General features: G+C 45.6%; 1 protein-coding gene across 1 annotated transcript; it reads left to right on the forward strand.

Annotated features, from left to right (window-relative positions):
- Positions 1 to 17,127: 17,127 nt before the first annotated feature.
- LOC118720995 (protein FAM187B-like) lies at positions 17,128 to 22,150 on the forward strand. The gene is made up of 2 exons (XM_036441571.2): positions 17,128 to 18,197; positions 21,062 to 22,150. Exons 1-2 carry the CDS (start codon positions 17,428 to 17,430, stop codon positions 21,435 to 21,437), a joined length of 1,146 nt encoding a protein of 381 aa, XP_036297464.1. The 5' UTR covers positions 17,128 to 17,427; the 3' UTR covers positions 21,438 to 22,150.
- Positions 22,151 to 23,900: the final 1,750 nt, after the last annotated feature.

A 23,900-nucleotide genomic window follows, 5' to 3' on the forward strand; every position in this document is an offset into this window, starting at 1 on the left:
CATTATTTGCTGTTAGTTCATTTTCTTCATTAGATTCCATATATGAGTGAAATCATATGGTACTTGTCTTTCTTTAACTGGCTTATCTTAATTTACCATAATGCTAACCAGGTCCATCTATACTGTCGCAAAAGGTAAGATTTTTTTTCTTTGTTATGGCTGAGTAGTATTCCACTATGTAAACGTACCACAGCTTTTCCCCCCACTCATCTACTGATGGACACTTGGCCTGCTTCCATAGCTTGGCTATCCTATATAATAAAAGGCTAATATGCAAATTGACCAAACGGTGGAATGATCAGTTGCTATGACATGTACTGACCACCATGGAGTAGACGCTTCCCCCTGGTGGTCAGTGCGCTCCCACATGGTGAGTACCACTCAGCCCGAAGCAAGGCTTCTCTAAGCTGTCAGTCTGACACCCCACGAGGGCTCCTGGACTGTGAGAGGATACAGGCCAGGCTGAAGGACACCCAAGTGCATGAATTTCATGCACCAGGCCTCTAGTTGTAAATAATGCTTCAATGAACAGAGGGTTGCATATATTCTTTCAAATTAGTGTTTCAATTTTTATCAGATAAATTCCCAGATGTGGAATCACTGGGTCTTAAGGAAGTTCCATTTTTAATATTTTGAGGTAATGCCATACTACTTCCACAGTGGCTGTAACAATTGGCATTCCCACCAGCAGTACACAAGGGTTTTCTTCATATCCTCACCAACACTTGTTTGTTGATTTATTGGTGATAGCCATTCTGATAGGCATGCAGAGATATCTCCTGGTGATCTGAATTTGCATTTTACTGAAGATTAATAGCATTAAACACCTTTTCATATGTCTGTTGACCATCTGTATGTCTTCTTTGGAAAAGTGTCAATTCAGATTCTTTGCCCATTTTTAAATTGGATTGTTTGTTTTCTTGGTGTGAGTTATATAAGTTCTTTATACATTTCGGAAATGAACCTCTTATCAGATGTATTATTAGCAAATATGTTCTCTCACTCAGGGGTTGTCTTTTCATTTTGTTAATGGTTTCCTTTGCTGTGCAAAAGCTTTTTAGTTTGATGTAGTCCTATTTAGTTATTGTTGTTTCCCTTGCTAAAGGAGATATATCAGAAAAAAATGTCATGAGAAATGTCCAAGATTTTATTGTCTATGTTTTCTTCTAGGATTTGTATCATTTCAAGTCTTACATTTAAGTCTTTAATCCATTTTGAGTTTATTCTTGTGTATGATGTAAGAAGGTGGTATAGTTTTATTTTTCTTCATTTTTTGCATGTATCTGTCCAATATTCCTAACACCACTTATTGAATAGACTGTCTTTAGCCCATTGTATGTTTTTGCCTTCTTTGTCAAATATTAATTGACTATAAAGGGGTGGCTTTAATTCTGGGCTCTCTATTCTGTTCCATTGGTCTAAATGTCTATTTTTATGCTGTTTTTTTTATTATTGTGGCTTTGTAGTATAGTTTGATATTAGGTAATGTGATTACTCCAACTTTATTCTTCTTTCCAAGATCGCTATTGCTACTCGGGGTCTTTTGTGGTTCTATATAAATTTTTGGAATATTTGTTCTAGTTCTGTGAAATATGCCATTGGTATCTTGATAGGAATTGTGTGGAATCTATAGATTGCTTTAGGTAATATGGACATTTTAATTATGTTGATTCTTCCTATTCATGAACATGGTACATGCTTCCATTTATTTGTATCTTCTTCAGTTTCTTTCTTCAGTGTCTTATTTTATTAGTACAGGTCTTTTGGATAAATTTATACCTTTTCAAAGCAATTGGAATGAGATTGTGTGGGGGATTTTGTTTGTTTCCTTTTCTGGTAGTGCATTGTTGGGGTATAAAAATGCAACTGATTTCTGGATACTTCTACATTACTGAATTCAATTATCGGTTGCAATACTTTTCTGATGGAATCTTTTGGGCTCTCTCTATATAATATTATGTCATCTGCAAATAATAACAGTTTTACTACTTTCCCCCCCAATTTGGATGCCCTTTATTTTTTGTTTTCTGATTGCTGTGACTAGGACTTCTGTAATACTATTAGGTATTACTATTACTAATACTATTACTATAGGTCTAGTAATAATTAATGTCGTTTTCTAATACTTTTTTAAATCGAATTTATTTAAACAATACAACAAAATTTAATCAACAATATAGTTGCTGTTGTTTTCTACTACTTGTGCCAACGCTCAGGAAGCATTTTAATCCCTCTGTTGTAAAATTCTTGTGATTTTGATGCAAAAAATTCTGTCAATGCATTTTTGAGGCATTCTTCATTATTAAATTTTTTTCCAAGAAGAAAGTTTTGCAAAGAACGAAACAAATGGTAATCGGAAGGGGCAATATCAGGAGAATATGCAGGTTGAGGGAGAACTTCCCATTCCAACTGGCGCAGTTTTTCAGCAGTGATTCTTGCAGTATGCGGTCGTGCGTTATCGTGGTGAAGAATTACGCCCTTCCAATTAATCAGCACGGGTTCTTTTTCTCTTAAAGCTTGGGCTAACCTTTCCAATTGGGCACTATACACTGCACTTGTAATGGTTTGGGTAGATGGTAAAAGCTCATAATGAAGAATTCCTTTAAAATTCCACCAAACACACAACATCACTTTTTTCGCATGCAAGTCAGGTTTTGGCGTGGGCTGCGGAGCCTCATTTTTGTCCAACCATTGAGGCTGCCTTTTCAAATTAACATACAGCACCCATTCTTCATCTCCGGTAACAATTTGCTCTAAAAACGGCAAACGGTTTTGACGAGAGAGGAGCGAACTGCAAATTGTGACTCTTTGATTACGGTTGTTGTTGGTCAACTCATGAGGAACCATTTTCCAAACTTTTGGACTTTGACAAGTGCACGCAATTGATTGGAAATTGTTTTTTTGTGAGCAATTTAAAGTTGTCGCAAGCTCTTGTTGGGTAATTTGAGGATTTTGCACCAAAAGAGCTTGAAGAGCTTCTTGATCAAAATTGGACACACGGCCTCGACCACTCTTGTCATCTAACGAAAAATTTCCCTCGCGAAATTTCTCAAACCAACGCTGGCATTTTCTGGCGCTAACTGCATCTTGACCAAGAGCACTACAGATGTTTTTTGCAGCCTCACTTGCTTTTCTTCCTAATTGGAACTCGTAAAGCATGCAGTGCCGAATATGCTCTTCATCCGCCATCTTCTTAGCCCTAGTTTTGCAACAAAAACCAAACCAAACACAAACTTTTTCAAGCAAAACTTGTTAATTGCACTTCACACGTTCTATAGATACCACGTGTTTGAAGGTTATGTCAATACAAGTCAAGGCCAAGCAAGATTTTAAACGAATGTTAAAAACGACATTAATTATTACTAGACCCAATATATCTATAATAAAAGGCTAATATGCAAACAAACCAAATGGCAGAAAGACTGGTTACTATAACACGTACTGACCACCAGGGGGCAGACACCCAATGCAGGAGCTGCCCCCTGGTGGTCAGTGCACTCTCACAGGGGGGGTGCCCCTCAGCCAGAAGCTGCACAGCAGCCATGTCTGCGGCAGCAGCCCTAAGGACCTCTTGGGGGAGGTCTGAATGCGGTTTAGGCCCACTCCCCCCAGGCCTAAGCTAAAAGTCAGACATCCCCCAAGGGGTCCTGGTCTGTGAGAGGGTGCAGGCTGGGCTAAGGGGACTCTTCCCCCAGTGCACAAATGTTGAATAATGGTGGTGAAGGTGGGTATCTCTGTCTTTCCTGATCTTGAGGGTAATGCTTTTAGTTTTTCCCGATTGAGTATGATAGCTTTGCATTTGTCATATATGGACTTTATTACATTAAGATATGTTCCTTCTAGTCCCAATTTTGCTGAGAGTCTTTATCATAAATGATTGCTGTAATTTGTCAAATGCTTTTTCTGCACTTATTGATATTATTTTATCCTTCATTTTGTTTATGTGGTATGTCACATTAATTTATTTGCAGATGTTGTACCAACCTTGTACCCCAGAATAAATCTCACTTGATTACGGTGTAATTTTAAAATATATATTTTTATTGATTTCAGAAAAGGAGAGATAGAAACATCAATGATGCATGAGAATCATTGATCTTGCACACCCCACACTGGAAATCGAGCCCACAAGCTAAGCATGTGCCATGACAGGGAATCAAACCATGGCCTCCTAGTTCCTAGGTGAACACCCAACCACTGAACCACACTGGCCCAGTGATCATGGTGTAATTTTTAAAAAATATATTTTATTGATTTTTTTTTTTTTTTTTTTTTTTTTTTACAGAGAGGAAGGGAGAGGGAAAGAGAGTTAGAAATACCAATCAGCGGCTCTTGCATACCTCCTACCAGGGATACCAAGGTACATGCCCTTGACCGGAATCAAATGTGGGACCTTTCAGTCTGCAGGCTGACGCTCTATCCACTGAGCCAAACTGGTCAGGGCCCATGGTGTAAGTTTTTTAAGGGATTGCTTAATCTAGTTTGCTAATATTTTGTTGAGGATTTTAGTATCTATATTCATCAGGGATATTGGACTATAATTTTCTTTCTTTCTAATGTCTTTATTTGGTTTTGGAATTAGAATAATGCTAGCCTCTTGAATCTCTATGGGTGCAAAGTTTTTAACTTTCAGATTCAATTTCTTGTGTGTTTTTTTTAAATTTAATACATCATTATTGCTCAGATTATTAAAATTGTTTCTTCTCCCCCCACCCCCATAGCTTCCTTTCACCCGGTTCCCACCCCACCCTCTGCCTTACCTCCCCCCCATTGTCCTCATCCATAGGTGTATAATTTTAATCCAGTCTCTTCCTGCATCCCCCCCACACTCCTGATAATTATCAATCTACTCCCTTTCTTTGCCCCTGATTCTATTATATTCACCAGATTATTCTGTTCATCAGATTTTTTATTCATTTGATTTTTAGATTCACTTGTTAATGGATATATGTTTGTTGATCATGACTTTTATCTTTTTTCTTCTTTTTCCTCTTTATAAAGATTATCTTTCAGCATTTCATATAATACTGGTTTGGTGGTGATGAACTCCTTTAGCTTTTTCTTATCTGTGAAGTTCTTTATCTGACCTTCAATTCTGAATGATAACTTTGCTGGGTAGAGTAATCTTGGTTGTAGGTTCTTGCTATTCATCACTTTGAATATTTCTTGCCACTCCCCACATCTGGCCTGCGTAGTTTCTGTTGAGAAATCAGCTGATACTCGTATAGGTGCTCCCTTATAGGTAACTAACTGTTTATCTCTTGCTGCTTGTAAGATTTTCTCGTTGTTTTTTGCTTTGGCCTTTTAATTATCTCAATATGATGTGTCTTGGTGTGGTGCTCTTTGAATTCCTTTTGTTTGGGGTTCTGTGAGCTTCCTGTACTTGTAAGTCTATTTCTTTCACACCCGAAACCGGTTTGGCTCAGTGGATAGAGCATTGGCCTGCGGACTGAAAGGTCCCAGGTTCGATTCCAGTCAAGGGCATGTACATTGGTTGCGGGCACATCCCCATTAGGGAGTGTGCAGGAGGCAGCTGGTCGATGTTTCTCTCTCATCAATGTTTCTAGCTTTCTATTCCTCTTCCTTTTGCTCTATAAAAAATAAATAAAAATATATTTTAAAATATATTTTTTCTTTCACCAGGTGGGGGAAGTTTCCTGACATTATTTCTTCAATATCTTTTCAGCATCTTGCATTCTCTTTTCTTCTGGCCCCCTCATAATTCTGATATTGCTTGTTGTTGTTCCAGAGGCTCCTTACACTATCTTCAACTTTCTGGATTCTCTTCTCTTCTTGTTTCTCCAGAGGAGTGTCCTTTGCCTCTTTGTATTCCAAATCTTTGACTTGATTCTTGCATTCCTCTAGTCTGCTGTTGGGTCTCTGTATAATACTTTTTATTTCAGTCAGTGTATGTTTAATTTCTAGTTGGTCCTTTTTTATATCCTCGAGGGTCTCGTTAAATTTATCGGCCTTTTCTAGGAAATTCTTGAAAATTCTTATAACAGTGATTTTGAACTCAATATCCAGTCTTTTGTTCTCCTCCATTTCTTTTGTTTGAGATCTGTTTCCTTGTCTCAGCATTTTCACTGCTTCCCTGAGCTGGTAGGGTGGCTTTGTGTGTTTGGTGTCCTTTATGGCCTGGTGGGTCAGCCTCCCCAGTTACCTGAGGTAGACACTCTTGGTGCTCCCCTTTGTGGATTGCGTGTACAGCCTTGTTGTACTTAAGTCTTGATTGTTGTTGGTATCACTGGGAGGAACTGACCTCCAGGTCAATTGGACATGAGTATCAGCTGTGTCTACGCTAGGACACCTTCTGTATTGGAGACAGTCTTATAGGATCATACTTGCAAAATTGCAAAAGCCTCTGTGCTCAGCTTGGATGGGGCAGAGCCTCAGGGCTGAGCCAACAGTCTTGGCTTCTATTCAGTCCTACCCTTGTGCATGCACCTCAGACCTCTACCTTCCGCAGCGTCCCTGAGTTTCCACCTGACAGTCCAGATTCCCCCTGCAAGAGCTCACCTGGAATTGGGTTGGGTCTCTGTATAATATTTTTAATCCCAGTGCAGTTGGGAGCTTCTGACTCCTTTTGCTGTGGAGAGGCCACAGCAACTTCTGCAATCAGATCTCTCTACATGCACTCACTCGCATATGGGCACCTCTAGCCCCTGCCCGCCATGGCTCCTGGCTCCCCCGAGTCTCCCAGTCTCTGAGTCTCCAGGTGCCTTTCTCTACAGTCCAGACTCCACCTGTATGAGCCTGGGTCCACGGGGTTTCAGCTGGGGTTGGGGTTCAGTGCAGTCAGAACTGGGCTTCAGTGCGGTCAGAGCTTCCTTTCCACTCCTGCCAGCCAGGCACTTGGCCGCCCTTCCTCTCTGCACGCATGTCTCCCTACCTCAGCGTTTTGTGGCTCCCCTGATCCTTGAGCCTCTCTCCTTCTTTCTAGTAGTAGATTTTCCCACTCAGCCAGCATTCCTGTGGTTTTGGATGATGTCCATTCTGTCTTTTAGTTGTTTAGAAATTGTTGTGTGAGGCAGCAACTTAGGTGCTTACCTAGGCTGCCATCTTGGTTTCTCCTAAATTTCTTTAATAGTAAATATAGAATCCTTCAAATACTTTTTTTTTGTGTGAAACTGTTGATTTATTTAATGCATTTATCTATTTCATCTAAATTTTCATAAGTTTTGCCCAAATTTTTTTTTGTAATATTCTTCTAAGATCTGTAGTAATGTCTCATTTTTCAATATTGATATTCGTTATATAGGTTCTTTCTCTTTTTTCTTGATCAACCTAGTTAAGGTTTATCAATATCATTCATCTTTTTAAAGAACTGACTTTTTAATCCTTTTATTAACTTTTTTATCTAATTGATTTCTGGTATTTGAAATTGGTTAGATCTCTAGTTTTTATTATTTTTTCCTCCAAAATTTGTAATCTGACCATAAATTTCCCCTAAGCACAACTTATCTGCATCTCACAAGTTTTGATAAGTTATATTTTCATCTCCAGTTAAAAATACTTTCTATTTTCAATTATTAATCCACTTTTGACTCATTGGTTATTTAGACATTTCATTATATAATTTTCAAATAAATGGTAATGTTTTTATCTTTTTGTTTTATGTGCCCAGGTTAATTCCAAATATTAAAAATGCATTTCAATTCCTTTAACAATTATGACCTAAAATATAGTCAATTCTGACAAATATTTCATGTGAATATGAAAAGAACACATGTTCTAAATTTGAGTGCATTATTCCATGTACAGGGTGGGGGAAAAGACAAAAATGCTGGCAGAGGCTATTGTGCCTTTTCTGAGACACCCAAATCCACCCACACACACACACACAGACTCACACACAGAGCTGACAGGTGCCATATCTCAGTGTCCATGAACCTACCTCACACTGTTCACCCCACCTTAATTGCCTGAGACCCCACCCAACCCAACTTACAGGCCCACCCAAGCCATTTCCAGTGGTTTTTCCACACAAACTGCTTGCCTTGGCTCCTCCTCCAGACTTTCCTAAAATCTCTCAAAGGTTCACAAATTTCAAATAAGCAGCATCAATGGGAACACTTTTCACATACTGCATGGTTCAGGGTTCCGGTTTAGGGTTTGAGTTATGGAGAAGGGCCACACACAAATGAAAGAGACTAGAAGAAATTTAATTTGGTGATATGGGGGGCCAGGCAGGAGCCCACCTCTAGTGGGATGACTACCGCTAGGCTCTGGCCTTGCTCTCCATTTTATTGAGACTATGGGATACACCCATTACCCTTAAGCAGGTTTGGGATATACCCATAGCCCTTAGGCAGATAAAAATCAGATTATCATATCAGTAAGGATTTACATGATTATTTGATGTGGAAGTTGCCTCAGTTATCATTGTCTCAATTAGATAGGAAGTGGTTGGCTCTGACCTTTCAGAGCTTCAAGGTTGACAAGCCTTTTACATCTTTCTATTAGTGATACAATGATCAGTTTCTGGCAAGTAAATGGCCTCATCATGCCTTTTACATCTTGCTAAGTGGCCCCAGGCCCAGCACTAGCAGCAGCCAGTCTTGGTAGGCCTCTCATGGGCACCTCCTAGCCCAGCACAAGTAGCAGCCATCTGCAGATCACTCTGTAGTTTGTGGTGGGAGGCCCTAGGCTGACTTTGTATCTCCTGAGAGGCCCCAGGCTCAGTGCACCAGTGGATAGCTTCAGTTCATGCCAGATTACAATCCTGCCACCTCCACAAATGATATACTTAAGGGGTGGACTCGGTGAGCACTAAAGCCCCACTGAAGCAAGTTCTCCTCTGTAGGGTCAGTTCCTGCACAGCAGCTTCTGCATTGTAGTCGCAGCTGGTCCTCACAGCCAATTAACCTAAGGGTCAATCCCTCCCAGTGATGCCAACAGCCATCAAGGTTCAACTACAGCAGGACAACTCACTCAGGGACACACTTGGAGTACCCAGCTCGGGTGACTGAGAAGCCTGTGCCATTGGGCCTTACAGAACACCTATAACACAAGGCCACTCTACCAAGCCTGGAAAATGTAGCAGTTCTACCTAATACATAGAAACAAATTTAGGGAAGCATCCAAACTGTGAAGACAAAGAAACAGGTCCCAAATGAAGGACCAAGTGATATCTCCAGAAAAATAACTAAAGGAAATGGAGGTAAGCTAACTAACAGATACTGAAAGGACAGGGTGGGGCTAACTCCTGATCTTCCATTTTGTAACTGGACCCTAGCCCTCGCCCAATCAATTGGGGTCAGCCAAAGCAGTGACATCACCACCCTTATAAAACCCATTGATCTGTTGAAGCTCGCTCTCTTCCGCCATGCCGCTGTTGGTGTAAGTGGGACAGAGCCCATGCTAGCATGGAATACAGGCTTTCTGCTATTGCATCAAACTTGGCTCCCTGGTGGACTTTGATAATCACGAAATCTGGGCATAACATTTGGGGGCTCATCCTGGACCCCAAGATCCTGAGGAACCCTGATCCGGAGAGTCTGACTGGCCACAGTAGGTGTGTGTGTCTGTGTGCTTGTATGAGCTGGCTCTGGAGGGACGTGGAATCCCCTCCTTGTGTGAGCTGGCTTTGGAGGGACATGGAATCCCCTCCTTGTGTGAGCCCTCTGGAGGAACATGGAATCCCTTCATGTTGGTAGTGCCTGAAGAGGTCTAGGTGGACGCACTGCTGGAAGAGCATGAGCCGGAGGATTCGGAAGACGTTCTGACCTCCCAGAAGGGACATGGAATCCCCTCACAGGCAGGGGAGACGTGGAATCCTCTCCCAGGACAAGTTGGTTGCTTCCACCAATCGGCGTGAGGCCCACATCTGGTTTTTCTTCTAAGGAGTTGAAATGTTGATGTTGGGCGCCCTCTTCTTGTTGGTTGTTGTGATTTTCTGTGTTGTGGAGGTCCAGAAGGGCCAATGGCAGACTAGTTGTTCTAGTGAGTGGCCAGCTTTCAATGTTGGATGGCCACCAGAGGGCCACCTGTCAGTGTGAGGCCGTCGTCTAGCTTTCAGTTTTGCTTCCACAGAGTTGAAAGACTGTACTTAGGGGCCCTCTGTCTGTTTCTGTGTTCTCTGTTTGTATGTTTGTATAAGTAAGGGTTTCAGTTTGCTCTTGTTTGTAAATTTGCTATATTAAATTGAATGGAGGAAGGGGTGGACATGCACCCCCCCCCCCCTCAACTCCAGAACAGGTAATCCAATTCCAGCCAGCAGCTATCTTTAAAGAATGTGTTCATTTGCGTTTGAATGACTATATATTTTGCTAGCCCATGGACAAGTTTACATGTGAATACCTACAAGTTTGCTTCTCAGTTTCCCTGGGCAGAAAAAAATATGGTTTAAAGTTAATTATTAGATTTTAAAGAACTGCTAAATATTTGACTTGCAAGCTCTGAAAGTTTTAAGATTCAAATTGAATTGGGAGAAGTTATATAATTGTGGTAACTAAATGCCTAGAGTATAGCAACTTGTTTTTGAGAAAATAAAATTTGTTTTCTCTTAAATAATTAAGAATTCAAGATATATTACTCGTTTGGTCTGATTTAAAAACAGAAAGAAGCCAAAACCAGTTTGGCTCAGCGGTAGAGCGTCGGTCTGCAGACTGAGGGGTCCCAGATTCGATTCCGGTCAAGGGCATGTACGTTGGTTGTGGGCACATCCCCGGTGGGGGGTATGCAGGAGGCAGCTGGTCGATGTTTCTCTCTCATCGTTTCTAGCTCTCTATCTCTTTCCCTTCCTGTCTGTAAAAAATCAATAAAAAAATAAATAAATAAAAAATAAAAAAAAATAAAAACAGAAAGAAACCTTTAATTTGTTTAAGGCTAAGTGCTCTGACACATAGCAAACCGCCCCAAGTGGCCAATGGGATTCCTTTTTCCCAGGAGTGCTTGCTCTCTGTCAGAGGGTAATTAGCCCGCCTAATTAATTTGAAAGTATGAAGTCGTAACAGTTGTGGTTCAAAGGTTAAAAGCAGGGACTAAATTCTAAAGTTAACTACTGTTTGTCTCAATTGGCCATTTAAGTTTGATGTGATTAATGATTACAGTACATTGTAAAATCTTTAGAAGAAAAGGAAAATATTTTGTGGGCCACTTGGCCCTTGAGTGTGTGTGTAAACTCTTAAGTTATAGTTTTAAAATCAGTAATATTAATGGAAACAACCTCAAGCAGAGGGGATTTTCAGAAAGGTCAGGGAGTCTGATTGCAATGTAGGGGGTCACTGGTTCCCCTACCATCAGGAGGCAAGTGCCTTTCCAAGTGGGAATGGAGAGTGGACTGCCAGATGAAAATGCCTCGGTGGGAGCATCTCCTTCGCCACCTGGGACCCGAGCTCTGCTCCCTGTCTCCACCCACCCAGCCTCCATCCTCTCCCGGGATTGTTTAGAGTAGCTGGGGGCGGCAGTAGGCAATGGCGTGGAGAGAAATTCCTTTGTGACCCCCTTCACCCCAATAAGAACCAAAAACCCCCGGAATCCTTAGACACTTTTCACCATGTTCTGTTAGGGGGCTTAAAGGCGCAGTTAGAAATTCCCCCATTCCCCCTTTTCAGGCTTATCAGAATCTGAGATCTTTATCTGTAGGAGGAATGTGGCATTTTAAGTTTCAAGCGGCTGAAGGCCTGGGTACAGGGTACTGGACCTGCTCCCTCCTCCCTCTGCCTTTTTCTAAGTATTTTAAAATAATAAGAGATTTGAAAGTTAATTTGAAATTATAAAGGTTTTTGTAAAGGTTGTACATGTGATGAGAAAGGAGAACAGAGAAAGAGAGAAAAGGCCAGCAACTAATAGGAAAGAATTAGTATGCCTATTGTAGGAAGCTGGGGTACAGAAAGAGAGAATGTCCTGGCAGGTTAGCTTGAGAAGCAAGAGGAAGAGGACTGACAGGACCGGGGCTCCTTTCCATTAAGCCCCAAGGGTAACCTTACAAGTGAGAGGCAAACCTGTTAGTTTCCTGATGGACACTGGGGCAGCCTATTCAGTCTTGACAGAGCTGATGGCACCCATAACCTCTAAGAAGACATCATCCAGGGAGCCACCAGACAAACTGCCTGTTTTCCTTGGACATCAAAGAAGGACTGTGGACCTCTGAAGGAACGTGTACTGAGGGAACGCAGCTGCTGAACTGGACCAAAATGGAACAAGGGGCCTTTGGGGAGCAAAAAAAGGCTCTCATCTCATCTCAGCACCTGCTATAGCCTTGCCAGATGTCGTGAAACCCTTCCACCTCTACGTGAGTGAGGTAAGGGGCATTGCCAAAGGGGTTCTCACTCAGACTCTAGGTCCCTGGGAGAGACCTGTTGCCTAAGAGACTAGACCCTGTGGCAGCAGGGTGGCCAGCGTGCCTCCGGGCAGTGGTCACCACAGCATTGCTGGTGAAGGAGGCAGATAAGCAGACTCTGGGCTAGGAGCTAGCCCTGACAACAACCCAGACACTGGCCATCAACCCTGCCAGCCTGCTTCCAGATGATGATCCAGAGGAACCCATTCATGACTGCATAGAGGTAACAGACGCGGTACTGTTCTCGGATGGGAGCAGTTATGTTCAGGCTGGGATCTGATATGCAGAGGCAGCGGTAGTCACCCTGGACCACACCATTTGGGCACAATTCCTGAACTTTTTACCTTAATCCAGGTCCTTTGATGGGGACACTGTGCCATCCACAGGGAAAGAGGGTTACCAACTGCAGCCGGAAAAGAGGAATTGGCTGAACAGAAGCAAGCCATAAAAGGACCAGATGGTTGGTGGACCCTCCAGATAGCAGACTGTTGGTCCCAGAGGCTCTAGATCAGACGTTAGTTGCCCAGTCACACCAGGTTACCCACAAAGACTTCTGAACTTCTGTGAGGCAGATACTACTAAGCTTAGATAAGGTAATTAACAGCATAGTCATTAAAAGTACTGTCTGTGCACAGGTAAATAATAAGCAAGGTAAAGGGGTCCCCCCCTGGGAATTCTGGCCCTAAGGAAATTCCCTAGGAGAGTATTGGGAGGTGGATTTCAGAGATTAAGCCACCAGCATTACTAGTACTTGCTAGTTTTTGTAGATACCTCAGATTAGGACAGAAACTGCCTCCAGAAGATTATACCTAGATTCAGGCTGCCAGTAGTCATAGGATCAGATAACAGCCCCGCCTTTGTAGCAAGGTATCTCAAAGTATAGCTCAAGCCTTAGGGCAGGCATGAACAGGACTCTGAAAAGGAGTTTAACTACAAACTGGTGAAAATTGGACCAACCTCCTGACTTTTGCCCTCTTATGGACCAGGTGTACCCCTACCGGGATGGGTTTCCCCCTTTTGAGATCATGTATGGTAGACCTCCCTCCATCCTTCCCAGGGTCAGGGAGAAGCAGAAAACTTGAATTCATAACCATTCCCTTGCTCAAGTCCTTACAGGCTCTGCAGTATACCCAGAGATGCATTGCCAGTGCCCACTGCAGGCCCTGTATACCCCTTCTAGCCGGGAACTCAGTATGGGTAAAGAAGTTCACTGTCCAAGGACTCACCCCAACCCAAAAGGATGCTACACTGTTATCCTGAGCATGCCCATGGCTGTTGAGAAAGTTCGGGGCTGAGTAGATGTGCTAAGGGATAGGAGAGCAGGAAGAGAACAGCGAATGCTCTTAAAAGGAAGTTGCTGAGTCAATAATTTGACTCATGCACATAAGACAAGGGGGGAATGAAAGGGCAGGGCTGGGCTAACTCCTGATCCTCCATTTTGTAACTGGACCTTAGCCCTCACCCAACCAATCAGGGTCAGCCAAAGCAATGACATCACCACCCTTATAAAACCCATTGATCTGTTGTAGCTCGCTCTCTTCTGCCACACCGCTGCTGGTGTAAGTGGGACTGAACCTATGCTAGCATAGAATACAGGCTTTCTGCTAATGCATTGGACTTGGCCCCCTGGTGGTCTTTGGTGATCACGAAATCTGGGCATAACAATACAGAGTTCAAACAGTTGTTATAAGGATGCTCAAGGAACTAAGTGAAAACGTCAACAGCACAAAAAAGGATATAAAATCCATTAAAAAAAAGATGTAATCAGAAATGAAGGTTACAGTCACTGAAATGAAGAATAATTTACAGGGGCTCAACAGTGGAGTAGATTGAAGCCAAGAATAAAATCAGAAATTTGGAATATAAGGAAATAAAAAACACAGAGGTAGCTGGGGGCAGCAGTAGGCAATGGCGCCCTCACTCACCTGCTCAACCATCCCGCCATGGCCAACACCTGCCATGTTCCACTTCATACCTTAACAGAACAGTAAGATGAAAAAGGACTCCAAAAAAATGAAGATATAGTGTAAGGAGCCACTGGGACAACTTCAAGCACACCAATATTTGCATCATGGAGGTGCCAGAAGAAGAGAGAGAGTAAGAAATTGAAAATGTATTTGGAAAAACAGTGATAGTAAACTTCCATATCCTGGAAAAGAAAATAAACATGCAAGTCCATGAAGCTCAGAGAGTCCTAAACAAGATGACTCAAAGAGCCCTACACCAAGAGACATCATAATTAAAATGCCAAAGATTAAAGACAGAGAGAGAACTTAAAAACATCAAGAGAAAAAGCAGTTAGTTATCTACAGAGGAGCTCCCATAAGACTGTCAGCTGCTTTCTTAACAGAAACATTATAACCCAGAAGGGATTGGCAAGAAATATTCACAGTGATGAAAAGCAAGCATCTACAATCAAAATTTTGCTACCCAAAAAAGCTATCATTTAGAATTGAAGGAAAGGATAAAGAACTTCCCAAGTAAGAAAAAGCTAAAGGAGTTCATTATCACCAAACCAGTATTATATGAAACTAGGGGCCCAGTGCACGAATTTGTACACCTTGAAAGGACCTGTAGGCCACTAGGTTACAGTGGGCACAGGGCAGATCTCAGCCCATCCTCCATGCCCCTGCAGAGCCCCTCCTGCCACAGCCTCTCATCCCCTGTCTTCCAGGAGTCCTGCTCTTGCCACTGCCACTGCCACATGCTGAAGGCGCTGGCCCCGCTTGCATCCACTGATGGTGCAGAGCAGTTGGGACAGTGACAGCAGCAGGTGTGAGTGGTGGCTGCTGTCCTGATAGCCCCTCAGGAGCAGGGGGAAGTGGAGAAGCCTTCAGTGGCAATCGAGGTTAGCAGCTGCTACTTGCACCCACTGACAGTGCCAAGTGATCGGGACCAGCACCAGGCACTGGCAGTGGGTGTGAGCAGCAGCTCTGGTGCCAGCTGCAGGTGTGAGTAGGGCCAGCACCAGCAGTGGGTGCAAGCGGCAGCTCTGGTACCGGCAGCAGGTGTGAGTGAGGCCATCACCAGAAGCAAGTGCAAGAGACAGCTGCTGGCTCTGGTCACCCCTCAGAAGCAGGTGGAGGTGGAGAATTCCTGAGGGGAAATTGGGGTCAGCAGCCACCACTTTCACGTGCTAATGATGCCAAGTGATCAGGGCCAGGCTGGATGCTGGCAGTGGGTGCAAGTGGTGGCTCTGGCATTGGCAGCAGGTGCGAGTTCCAGGCAGGACCATGGCATGTGGGAGCAAAGAATTTTCAGTAACCATCAGAGGCTCGCCCTGATGACAGTGACTGGTGCTCCACCTTGGTCTGGCGCCTTCACTCACCTGCTCAACCATCCCGCCATGGCCAACACCTGCCATGTTCCACATGCACCCCATGGTGGTCAGCACATATCATAGTGCCCAGTTGTTCAGTTGTTCCAGTTTGGTCTATTTGCATATCAGCCTTTTATTATATAAGATGTTGAAAGATCTTCAAGAAGAAAAAGGAGGAGGAGGAGCAGGAGGAAGAGGAGGAAGAAGAGAAGGTGGAGGAGAAAATGTAGAAAGAGATGAGAAAATGAAGAAGGAGGAGGAGGAGGAAGAAGAGAAGAAGAAGGAGGAGAAGGAAGAGGAGGAGGAGAGGGAAGGAGAGAGAAAAATATGAACAATAAAATGGCAATAAATATTTACCTCTCAACAACTGACTATTTAAAAAAATAAAACAAACTAACAAGCAGAATAGAAACAGACTCAGATACAGAAAACATTTTGAGGGTTGTTGGATGGGAGAGGAATTGGCAGATGGGTGAAAAAGATGAAGGGATTAAGAAGTACAAATGGTTGTTACAAAATAGTCATGAAGATGTAAAGTGTGGCAATATAGTCAATAATCCTATATAATAAAAGCCTAATATCCTAAGTGTCTGGTTGTTCAGTCGGCCGTTCAACCAATCAAAGCATAATATGCTAATGATAAGCTAAGGTTGCTCAACTGCTCGCTATCATGTGCACTAATCACCAGGGGGCCAAAGCTCCAACCAGTAGGTTAGCTTGCTGCTGGGGTCTGGCTGATTGGGACTGAGTGAGACTGGCCAGACATGCCCAGGAGCCCTCTCGCATTCCCTCTCCAGCTAGCCAAACTCCCGCATCTCTCCCTGGTCTCAACCGTGCACCAGTAGGGTCCCTCCGCCTGGCCTGTGCCCTCTCGCAATCAGTGACTCTTTTTTTTTTTTTTTTTTTTAATATATTTTATTGATTTTGTACAGAGAGGAAGGGAGAGAGATAGAGAGTTAGAAACATCGATGAGAGAGAGTCATCGATCAGCTGCCTCTTGCACACCCCCTACCGGGGATATGCCCGCAACCAAGGTACATGCCCTTGACCGGAATCGAACCCGGGTCCCTTTAGTCCCCAAGCCGACGCTCTATCCATTAAGCCAAACCGGTCTTGGCAATCAGTGACTCTTTGGGGAATGTTGGAGAGCTGGTTTTAGCCGAATCCCACAGGCCAGGCCAAGGGTCCCCACTGGTGCACGAATTTATGCACCAGGCTTCTAGTATTTTACTAACTGTGTATGATGTCCAAAGGTACAAGATTTATCGGGATGATCACTTGATAAGTTATCGCAAATCACTGGGGTGTACACCTGAAACAAATATAATATTGTATGTCAACTGTAATTGAAAAATAAAAAGATATTAAGAGGCAAAAAATAAGAGCTAAAATGAATTGAGTGATGCAGATACCTGTGGTAAGAGCCAGAGACTAGCATGTGCAAAGGCCCTGGGCCATGATACCTTGGCTTTGTGTTCAGGGACAGCAGGGAGGCCAACATGGCTAGAGGGCTGGAGAGGTAGGAGGTCAGACTGGTAACCAGAGGATTTATTCACCTCTCCATCACCAGTACTAAGAAGTAAGCCCAGAACATAGTAGGTGTTCAGGGAAAACATGGTGAATGTTTACATGTGATACTTTAATGCCAATGCACAGGGGTGGTAGTGAAAATCCTGAATAGACAAATTAAGCTTCCTCCTACCCAAGCAAGAAATTAAATAGGGTTGTTCATTTGTCACCAAACAAATAGGGATTGTGACCTTACACACCCTTGGGGTGTACTCCAGTTCATTCTGCTGCCCAGGGTTGAAGCCTGAGCTTCATGAGTGACCTCACAATGTCCAGGGTGGTGCCCGGCCCACTGCCACAGTCTCAGTCCACCATGATGACCACCCTGTGGCTGCTGCTCAGCTTTGCTGTCCCGCTGCTGGGTTTCTACATTCCCATCAGCTGTCCCAACGAGTGGTGCCAACGAGCCCTACTTTCCAACAATGATGTCTCTCTGTACTGCAACTCGTCTGGAGCACAGTGGTACTACCACTTCCTACAAGCTGGGACCAGCTGGCCCATCCGCCCCCTCAGTGTTTCAAACATAGAAGCAATGTCTGAAAGCAGCATTCTCATTAAAAACCCATTGCCGTCCCAGTCTGGCTTATACACCTGCCGGAACAAGAAAGACATCCAAGTGGTGCAGTATGAGATTGACTTCCAGGACATTAGAACCCTGCACATTACACACAGAGCTCTGGGCCAGAAGCCCTTGCAGAATGAAACCCTTACTCTGGGCAGCAAGGAGATCATCTTCACCCACTGGGAGCCCTGGCAGGACTGTAACCGCTGTGGGGAGCCCGGGGAGCGCAAACGCCTGGGGTACTGCTACATCCAGGAGCCTCTGGGGAACTCCGTTCCCTGCCTGCTCTACCTGGGAAATGCTAGGCTCTCGTCCAGCCGCATGCGACCTGAGATGCAGATAGAAGCCTGCCATGTCCAGTGTGAAACATCACATGTGGAGAACATTGATTTTGACAACTTTGAGCTCAATGAGGAGTCGGGATCTGCATGGCTCACCTGCTTCTTAGGATCCATCTATAGGTAATGGACGTGCGCACCAGCCCTGCCCTTGGCCCCTAGCCAGGCTCTATCAGTCTGGGAGCCTTCAAGATTAATCCATGCAGAGAAGGGGGGGTCCATACATGGACCAGCCACTCAGGCTCTGCACTGGATTCTCCAGATGTTCCTTTGGTAAGAATCCCCTGGTGCCCACACACTATTGCTTTACACAACCAGAAGAGCATCTAACACTCAGGGAGGGCTCAACTGACTGTGCCTGGCCCAGTGCTGTGGCCATGGTAGTCTTCAGACTTTCTGCCCGCCCTCAGGAAGCCACTGGCCCAGCAGCAAAGCAGCCCAGAGTGGTCAGGGTCAGGATGGGAGAAGCCCAGGCCAGTGGAGGGGCTGTACTGGGGGGAGACTGGGAAGCTGTGGGGCTCTGAGGCCTCTGACTCATCTGGGAGGTCAGCAGGCTCCAGAGGAGAGGTCAGTACCCTAGGCATGCCCTTCAGGGCCTGCCTCCCGCAGCTCACTCATGTACTTGTCTTCCTGCCTGGAGCCCCTGGAAAATCTCCCCGTTTTCCTTCTCTTCCCCAACCACCTGTCCCTACCCCCGTAATAAAAACTACAACCACTCCTGGTTTCACTGGAGCGGGTCTTCACAAACGGCACCCTCTCCTATTCCTCCACTCTGGCCCAGGACCTGTGGACCCCAAGGAAGTTCACTGATAGGTGGGGAACTGCCACTGGAAGGGAGACTTGTGGTGGGAAGTGGCAGTGCAGACCCTTAGTCTCACACACACACACCAAGAGGTCCCCTATGCCCTCCTCCCCCATGCACCCCAGTGGCAGCCCCTCCCTGGCAAGGGGCGAGCCATCGCAGCCTCGTGGGGCCTCTGCAGCTACGGGCTCTGGGGAATCAGGCCTCACCACATCCATCTGGTTTTCCTTTCCTTGTTTATTCCTGTTGTGACTTGTATTTCTCTCTTTGTTCTCATGCTCCTGCCATTTTGTCTCTCTTCCTCCTTCCTCTCCCTTTAAGTATAAAAGCAACACTTACTCCCTAAAAAATACCACAGTGCTTAAGTGCAGGAAAGTGCACTATGCATCTAGAACTGGGACATCTATTCCCTGTTTTTGGCCAGGCAAAGTGTTCCCAAGTGCTGGTCATTGGGAACTTGAGGGAAGAGGCAAGAGAGGTCACTGAGGCTTCAAGAATTGTCCATGTCTTTAGGGAGCTCAGTGGAGTGGCACTTTGTATGAGGTTTTTGTCTCAAGCTCTGGGCTCTGCTGGGCCAGGTTCTGATCCCAGCTCTGCCATTTTCCAGCTATGTGACTTTGGCCTCTGGTGTCTCTTTAGGCCTCAGTTTCCCTGTTTGTAGAATAGGGGTTGTATTAGTTTGCTAGGTCTGCCATTACAAAGTATCACAAACTGGGTGGCTTCAACCAATAGCAATTTATTCTCTCATAATTCTGAAGGCTAGACATCCAGAATCAAGGGGTCAGCAGAGCCTTGTGCTCTCTGAGATGCTGGTAGAAACCTTGCTTCTTCCTCTCTCCTGGTGGTGGCTGGCATCCTGGGCCTTTCCTGGTTTATCTCTGCCTCTGACATCACTTGGCGTTAGCCTGGGGTGCCCGTGTCTCTGTGGCTCTTCTCCCTTTCTTCCTTCCTTTCCTTCTTTCCTTTCTTTCTTTCTTTCTCTTTCTTTTTCTTTTTTTCTCCCTCCCTCTTTCCCTCCCTCTCTCCCTCTTTCCCTTCCTTCTTTCAGAGGCTTGACTAGAAGGGACCACTGAGCTAAGGCCAGTCCACACACACACACACCCCTTTTTTTTTTAAAGACATGAGTCATATTGGATTTAGGACCCACGATACTGCAGTCTGACCCCGTCTTAACTGATTACATCTGCAATGACCCCATTTCCAAATAAGGTCACTTTCTGAGGTCTGATTAAAACCTCCCTCTCCAACTCAGTACAGAGGTCTTGCTGGCCCTGGCCACATGGGGTCATTGTGTTGTCAAAGGGGACAAATGACTGGGAAGACACAACAGTACCTGACAAACCGCTCCACACTGACAGGTGTTACTGCCTGCATGATTATTGGCCCAGCCAGTGTTGTCTTCTAAGTGTCCCTCCATTCCCCACAATGGGTGCGTTATATGCCTCATCACTTATTTGCTTTCCACATTATTCACTTACAATGCTATGCAGTTACCACTGAGTGTATTTATAAGCCAAGCACTGCTCTAGGTACCTGGGATGCAGCACAAAACAAAACTGAAGAGTCCTGCCCTCATGGAGCAATAACTGATCACATGAATAAAACATTCAGTATTTTAGGTGGTGATAAGGCGGTGAGGGGGGGATGGGAGTGGATGAGGTGAAATTTCAAATAAGGAGGTTAGGGATGGTATCTCTGAGAAGGTACGTGTCAGCCAAGACTGAATGAGGTGAGGGAGCCAAGAGCGCTGAGGGCAAGCCTTCCAGGCAGAGGGGCACCAGGGGCAAAGCCCCAAGGCAGGACCCTGTTCAGCCTGTCAGGGAAGCATCAAGGAGGTCAGAATGGCGGGGGCAGAGGGGAGGGCAGAGTGGAGGAGACAAACCAAGTAGGTACTGGGGGCACAAATCAGCACTCTCGCTAATGCCTCTGAATGAACTCAGGCAGGTACAGTTACTGCACCCCCCAGGGTTCAAGTGGGGAAATGTAAGCTCAGACAGCTGGGGCCTGTGGCCAAGTCCTCCACTCAGTAAGGGGAGGGCTCCAAACCTCTCAGCCGTCCTGCCCCCACCTTGCTCCCTTGCTCCCTGCTGCGAAGTGCTCCTCAGAGGGGGTGCTGTCTCTCCCTCCCTCGGACATTTGTCCTTTCCTCCCTGGGGGCTGCCGCTGACCTTGTCATCCTCTGCAGGCCCATCATCTGGGAAGCCGACAGCAAGCCCTTGACCTGGCAGGGCCAGCTCTCTGGCCAGGACCTGAGCACCATCCTGGACCCCGCCACTGGGGGCAGGCGACTGCAGGTCTTCCGGCCAGCCATTTACAAGTGCTTCGTGGACCATGAGCTGACGGCTCGCTTCAACCCCAGGTCCCATATGGATCCACTGGAGGTTCTGCAGAGAGAGGAAGCTAGACAATGGCGGGAGGCAGAAGAGGCACAGAAGGGGAAGAGCAACTATTCCCTCTACCTGCTGCTGCTGGTGGGCACTGTGCTGAGCCTGCTCGGGATGCTGCTCTGGCTCTTCTGCCCTTCCCGGAGTAAAACAGGTGCTTCTGGTGGAATAAAGTGAGCCTGCCGTGCTCAGGAGACCTGGCCGCCTGTGCCATCGTCACCTCAACTGTCCTTTCTCCAGCCTCTGCCCTGCGCCTGCTCCACACCAAACTGCGAAGGTATATGGGTCAGATACCATGTCCACAGCTAAGAGTGACTGCACTCTTCCCTGTCCCAGCTTCTGCTCTGTTAACTCATTAGCAATCCACATTCCACAGATGAGAAACTGAGGCAAGGAGACTACCTGGCTAGTAATTGGAGGGGGAGTGGGGGCTCCAGTTCAAACCCAGGTTGCCTGGCTCACACCCCATATTCCTCACAAGGGAAAGAGGAGGGGTGGAATGAGTCCATTTGGGGGAGGAATGTCTGGGGTTGGTAAACTATAACCACCTTATTCACTGCACTCTCCTAAGGACAAGGACTAAAACAGGGATGGGAATGGGCAACCTCAGTCCCCCGACATCTGCACTGGTCTGCTGCCTTTCCTTGCCTGTCTTTTGCCCCATCCTGCACCAACTGTGCCTATGGCCTTTTGGCTTCGTTATATCTCTCCAAGTCAGATGGTGCTGCCACAGGGGAGGCCTGGGACAATGGGACACACACCACCTTTCCTGTCTTGCAGTGGAGAGAGCCCCTTCAGACCCCAAATGGAGACAGGTCCCTCCACCGGGACAAGGGACCAGGCCTGGTCCAGGCAGCCCGCAGAAATCACTGGGACTAACTATTCCAGAAATTATATACACTGTTTGGCAGAGTGAGCAGTAAAATATTAATGAATATTAATGCCTATAAAATTCATTGCCCTGATAGCTCATTGTGAAGCAACTACAGAACAGATCTGAAGCTTCCAGAGCAGAATTTCTGTCACTGAGGAGAGAGCAGAGCTCACCTCTCCCATACCAGGCATTTTTGCCAAAACGCTTAAGGTTTCACATGATGTCCAGAGACCAAAGGGTCTTGTAGAATGGGGGGATGGTCTTGGAGACTTAAAGGGGGTCCAGTGGGAAGCAGAGGCAGAGAATAACAATGATAATAGCAAATATTTGTGGACCTCCTGGTGAGGTCAAAACTCAAACCCTTCAAAAATATTATGTCCTCACAGCCACCCATGAGGCTGCAGTTGGGAAGAGGCCAGTGATGGGAGTGAAAGATGACGTCTAAGCTCCCTTCCCTACCGGCTGCCAGCAGCCCCAAGTATTTTGTGGCTAGAGGTCAAGCAGCCAGAGCCAAGCTTGGTCTGATGCCCAGGCTTATGACTAAAGGTCACATAATCCACACACAAAGCTGCTGGTGCTGGCACACGAACCCTAAGGTGGCACTAATGATCTCCACCTCCCAGAGTCCCCACCTGAGTGTGATTCCCTCCTCTTCAGTGTGGACATCTGTGACACTTCTAACTTATAGGGCAGAGGCATTTGGATATTTATAATATCACTAGAGGCCTGGTGCATGGATTCGTGCACCAGTAGGGTCCCTCAGCCTGGCCTGTGCCTTCTCGCAACCTAGGACCCCTTGGGGGATGTCAGACTGCCAGCTTCAGCCTGATCCCTGATAGTCTGACATTCCTGCGGAGGAGCCCATACCACTCCATTCATCCCAGCCCCACTGCCCCTGCTGCCACTGCTCTGTAAGGTAAGCTCACTGAGTGGCACTCCTGATGTGGGAGTGCATTGATCACCAGGGGGCAGCTTCTGCATTGAGCGTCTGCCCCCTGGTGGTCAGTGTGCATCATAGTGACTGGTTGACCTGTCCAGTCATTGGGTCATTCAGTCACTTAGGCTTTTATAGATTCTCAGGCCTTACAAAATTACCAACTTAAAAATTAGCCTGCTATATTTGATCAAACATTTAATTAACTCACCCCTAATGCCTTGGCAGGGCCAGACCAAATTATTTCACAGGCCTTTTATGGGGCCGGATATTCCTCACCCCTGTTATTGAAGATGGCCAAGGTATTGGGATGTCACTCTCTTGATTGGGTTATACCACATAAGCTTCTGTTTCAACCAACTGCAGCTAGACAGGCTGGCTAGCCATGTGGCAAATCAGCTTGCTGAGGAAGCCCACTTGGCAGGAAGCTAAAGGCAGCCTCTAGGGGCTGCAAGTGGCCTTTGGAACCTGAGGGTGACAGTCTGAAAAAAGCCAGATCCCACAGCTACAAGGAAATAAACTCTGCAAGCCACCTGAATGGATCAGAGGCAGATTATTTTCTAGTCAGTCTCCAAATGAGAATAAGGACTGACCAACACCTTGACTACAGCCTTGGTAGATCCTGAGCAGAGGATTCCTGATACACAGAAATGGAGAAATCATGAATGTGTATTGCTTTACACTCCCAAATGTGTGGCAATTTGTAATGCAGCAATAGGCAACTAATACACCCACGCATACCCCAAGCCTACCCTGAAGGCTCCTGTAGCTTCAGCAGTTACATGGATGGTTCTTGTAGGCGCCAGTGGCTTCCAACCTCCCCCCAGGAGCT

The sequence above is a fragment of the Pipistrellus kuhlii genome, unplaced genomic scaffold (assembly GCF_014108245.1).
Source record: "Pipistrellus kuhlii isolate mPipKuh1 unplaced genomic scaffold, mPipKuh1.p scaffold_m20_p_17, whole genome shotgun sequence".
Lineage (NCBI taxonomy): Eukaryota > Metazoa > Chordata > Mammalia > Chiroptera > Vespertilionidae > Pipistrellus > Pipistrellus kuhlii.

Bases quoted from the DNA above. Each gene is read 5' to 3' on its own strand.
- LOC118720995 (XM_036441571.2), top strand. From the start codon at position 17,428: ATGAGTGACCTCACAATGTCCAGGGTGGTGCCCGGCCCACTGCCACAG. The intron at 18,198-21,061 runs GTAATGGACGTG...CATCCTCTGCAG, and splicing joins TTCTTAGGATCCATCTATAG to GCCCATCATCTGGGAAGCCG.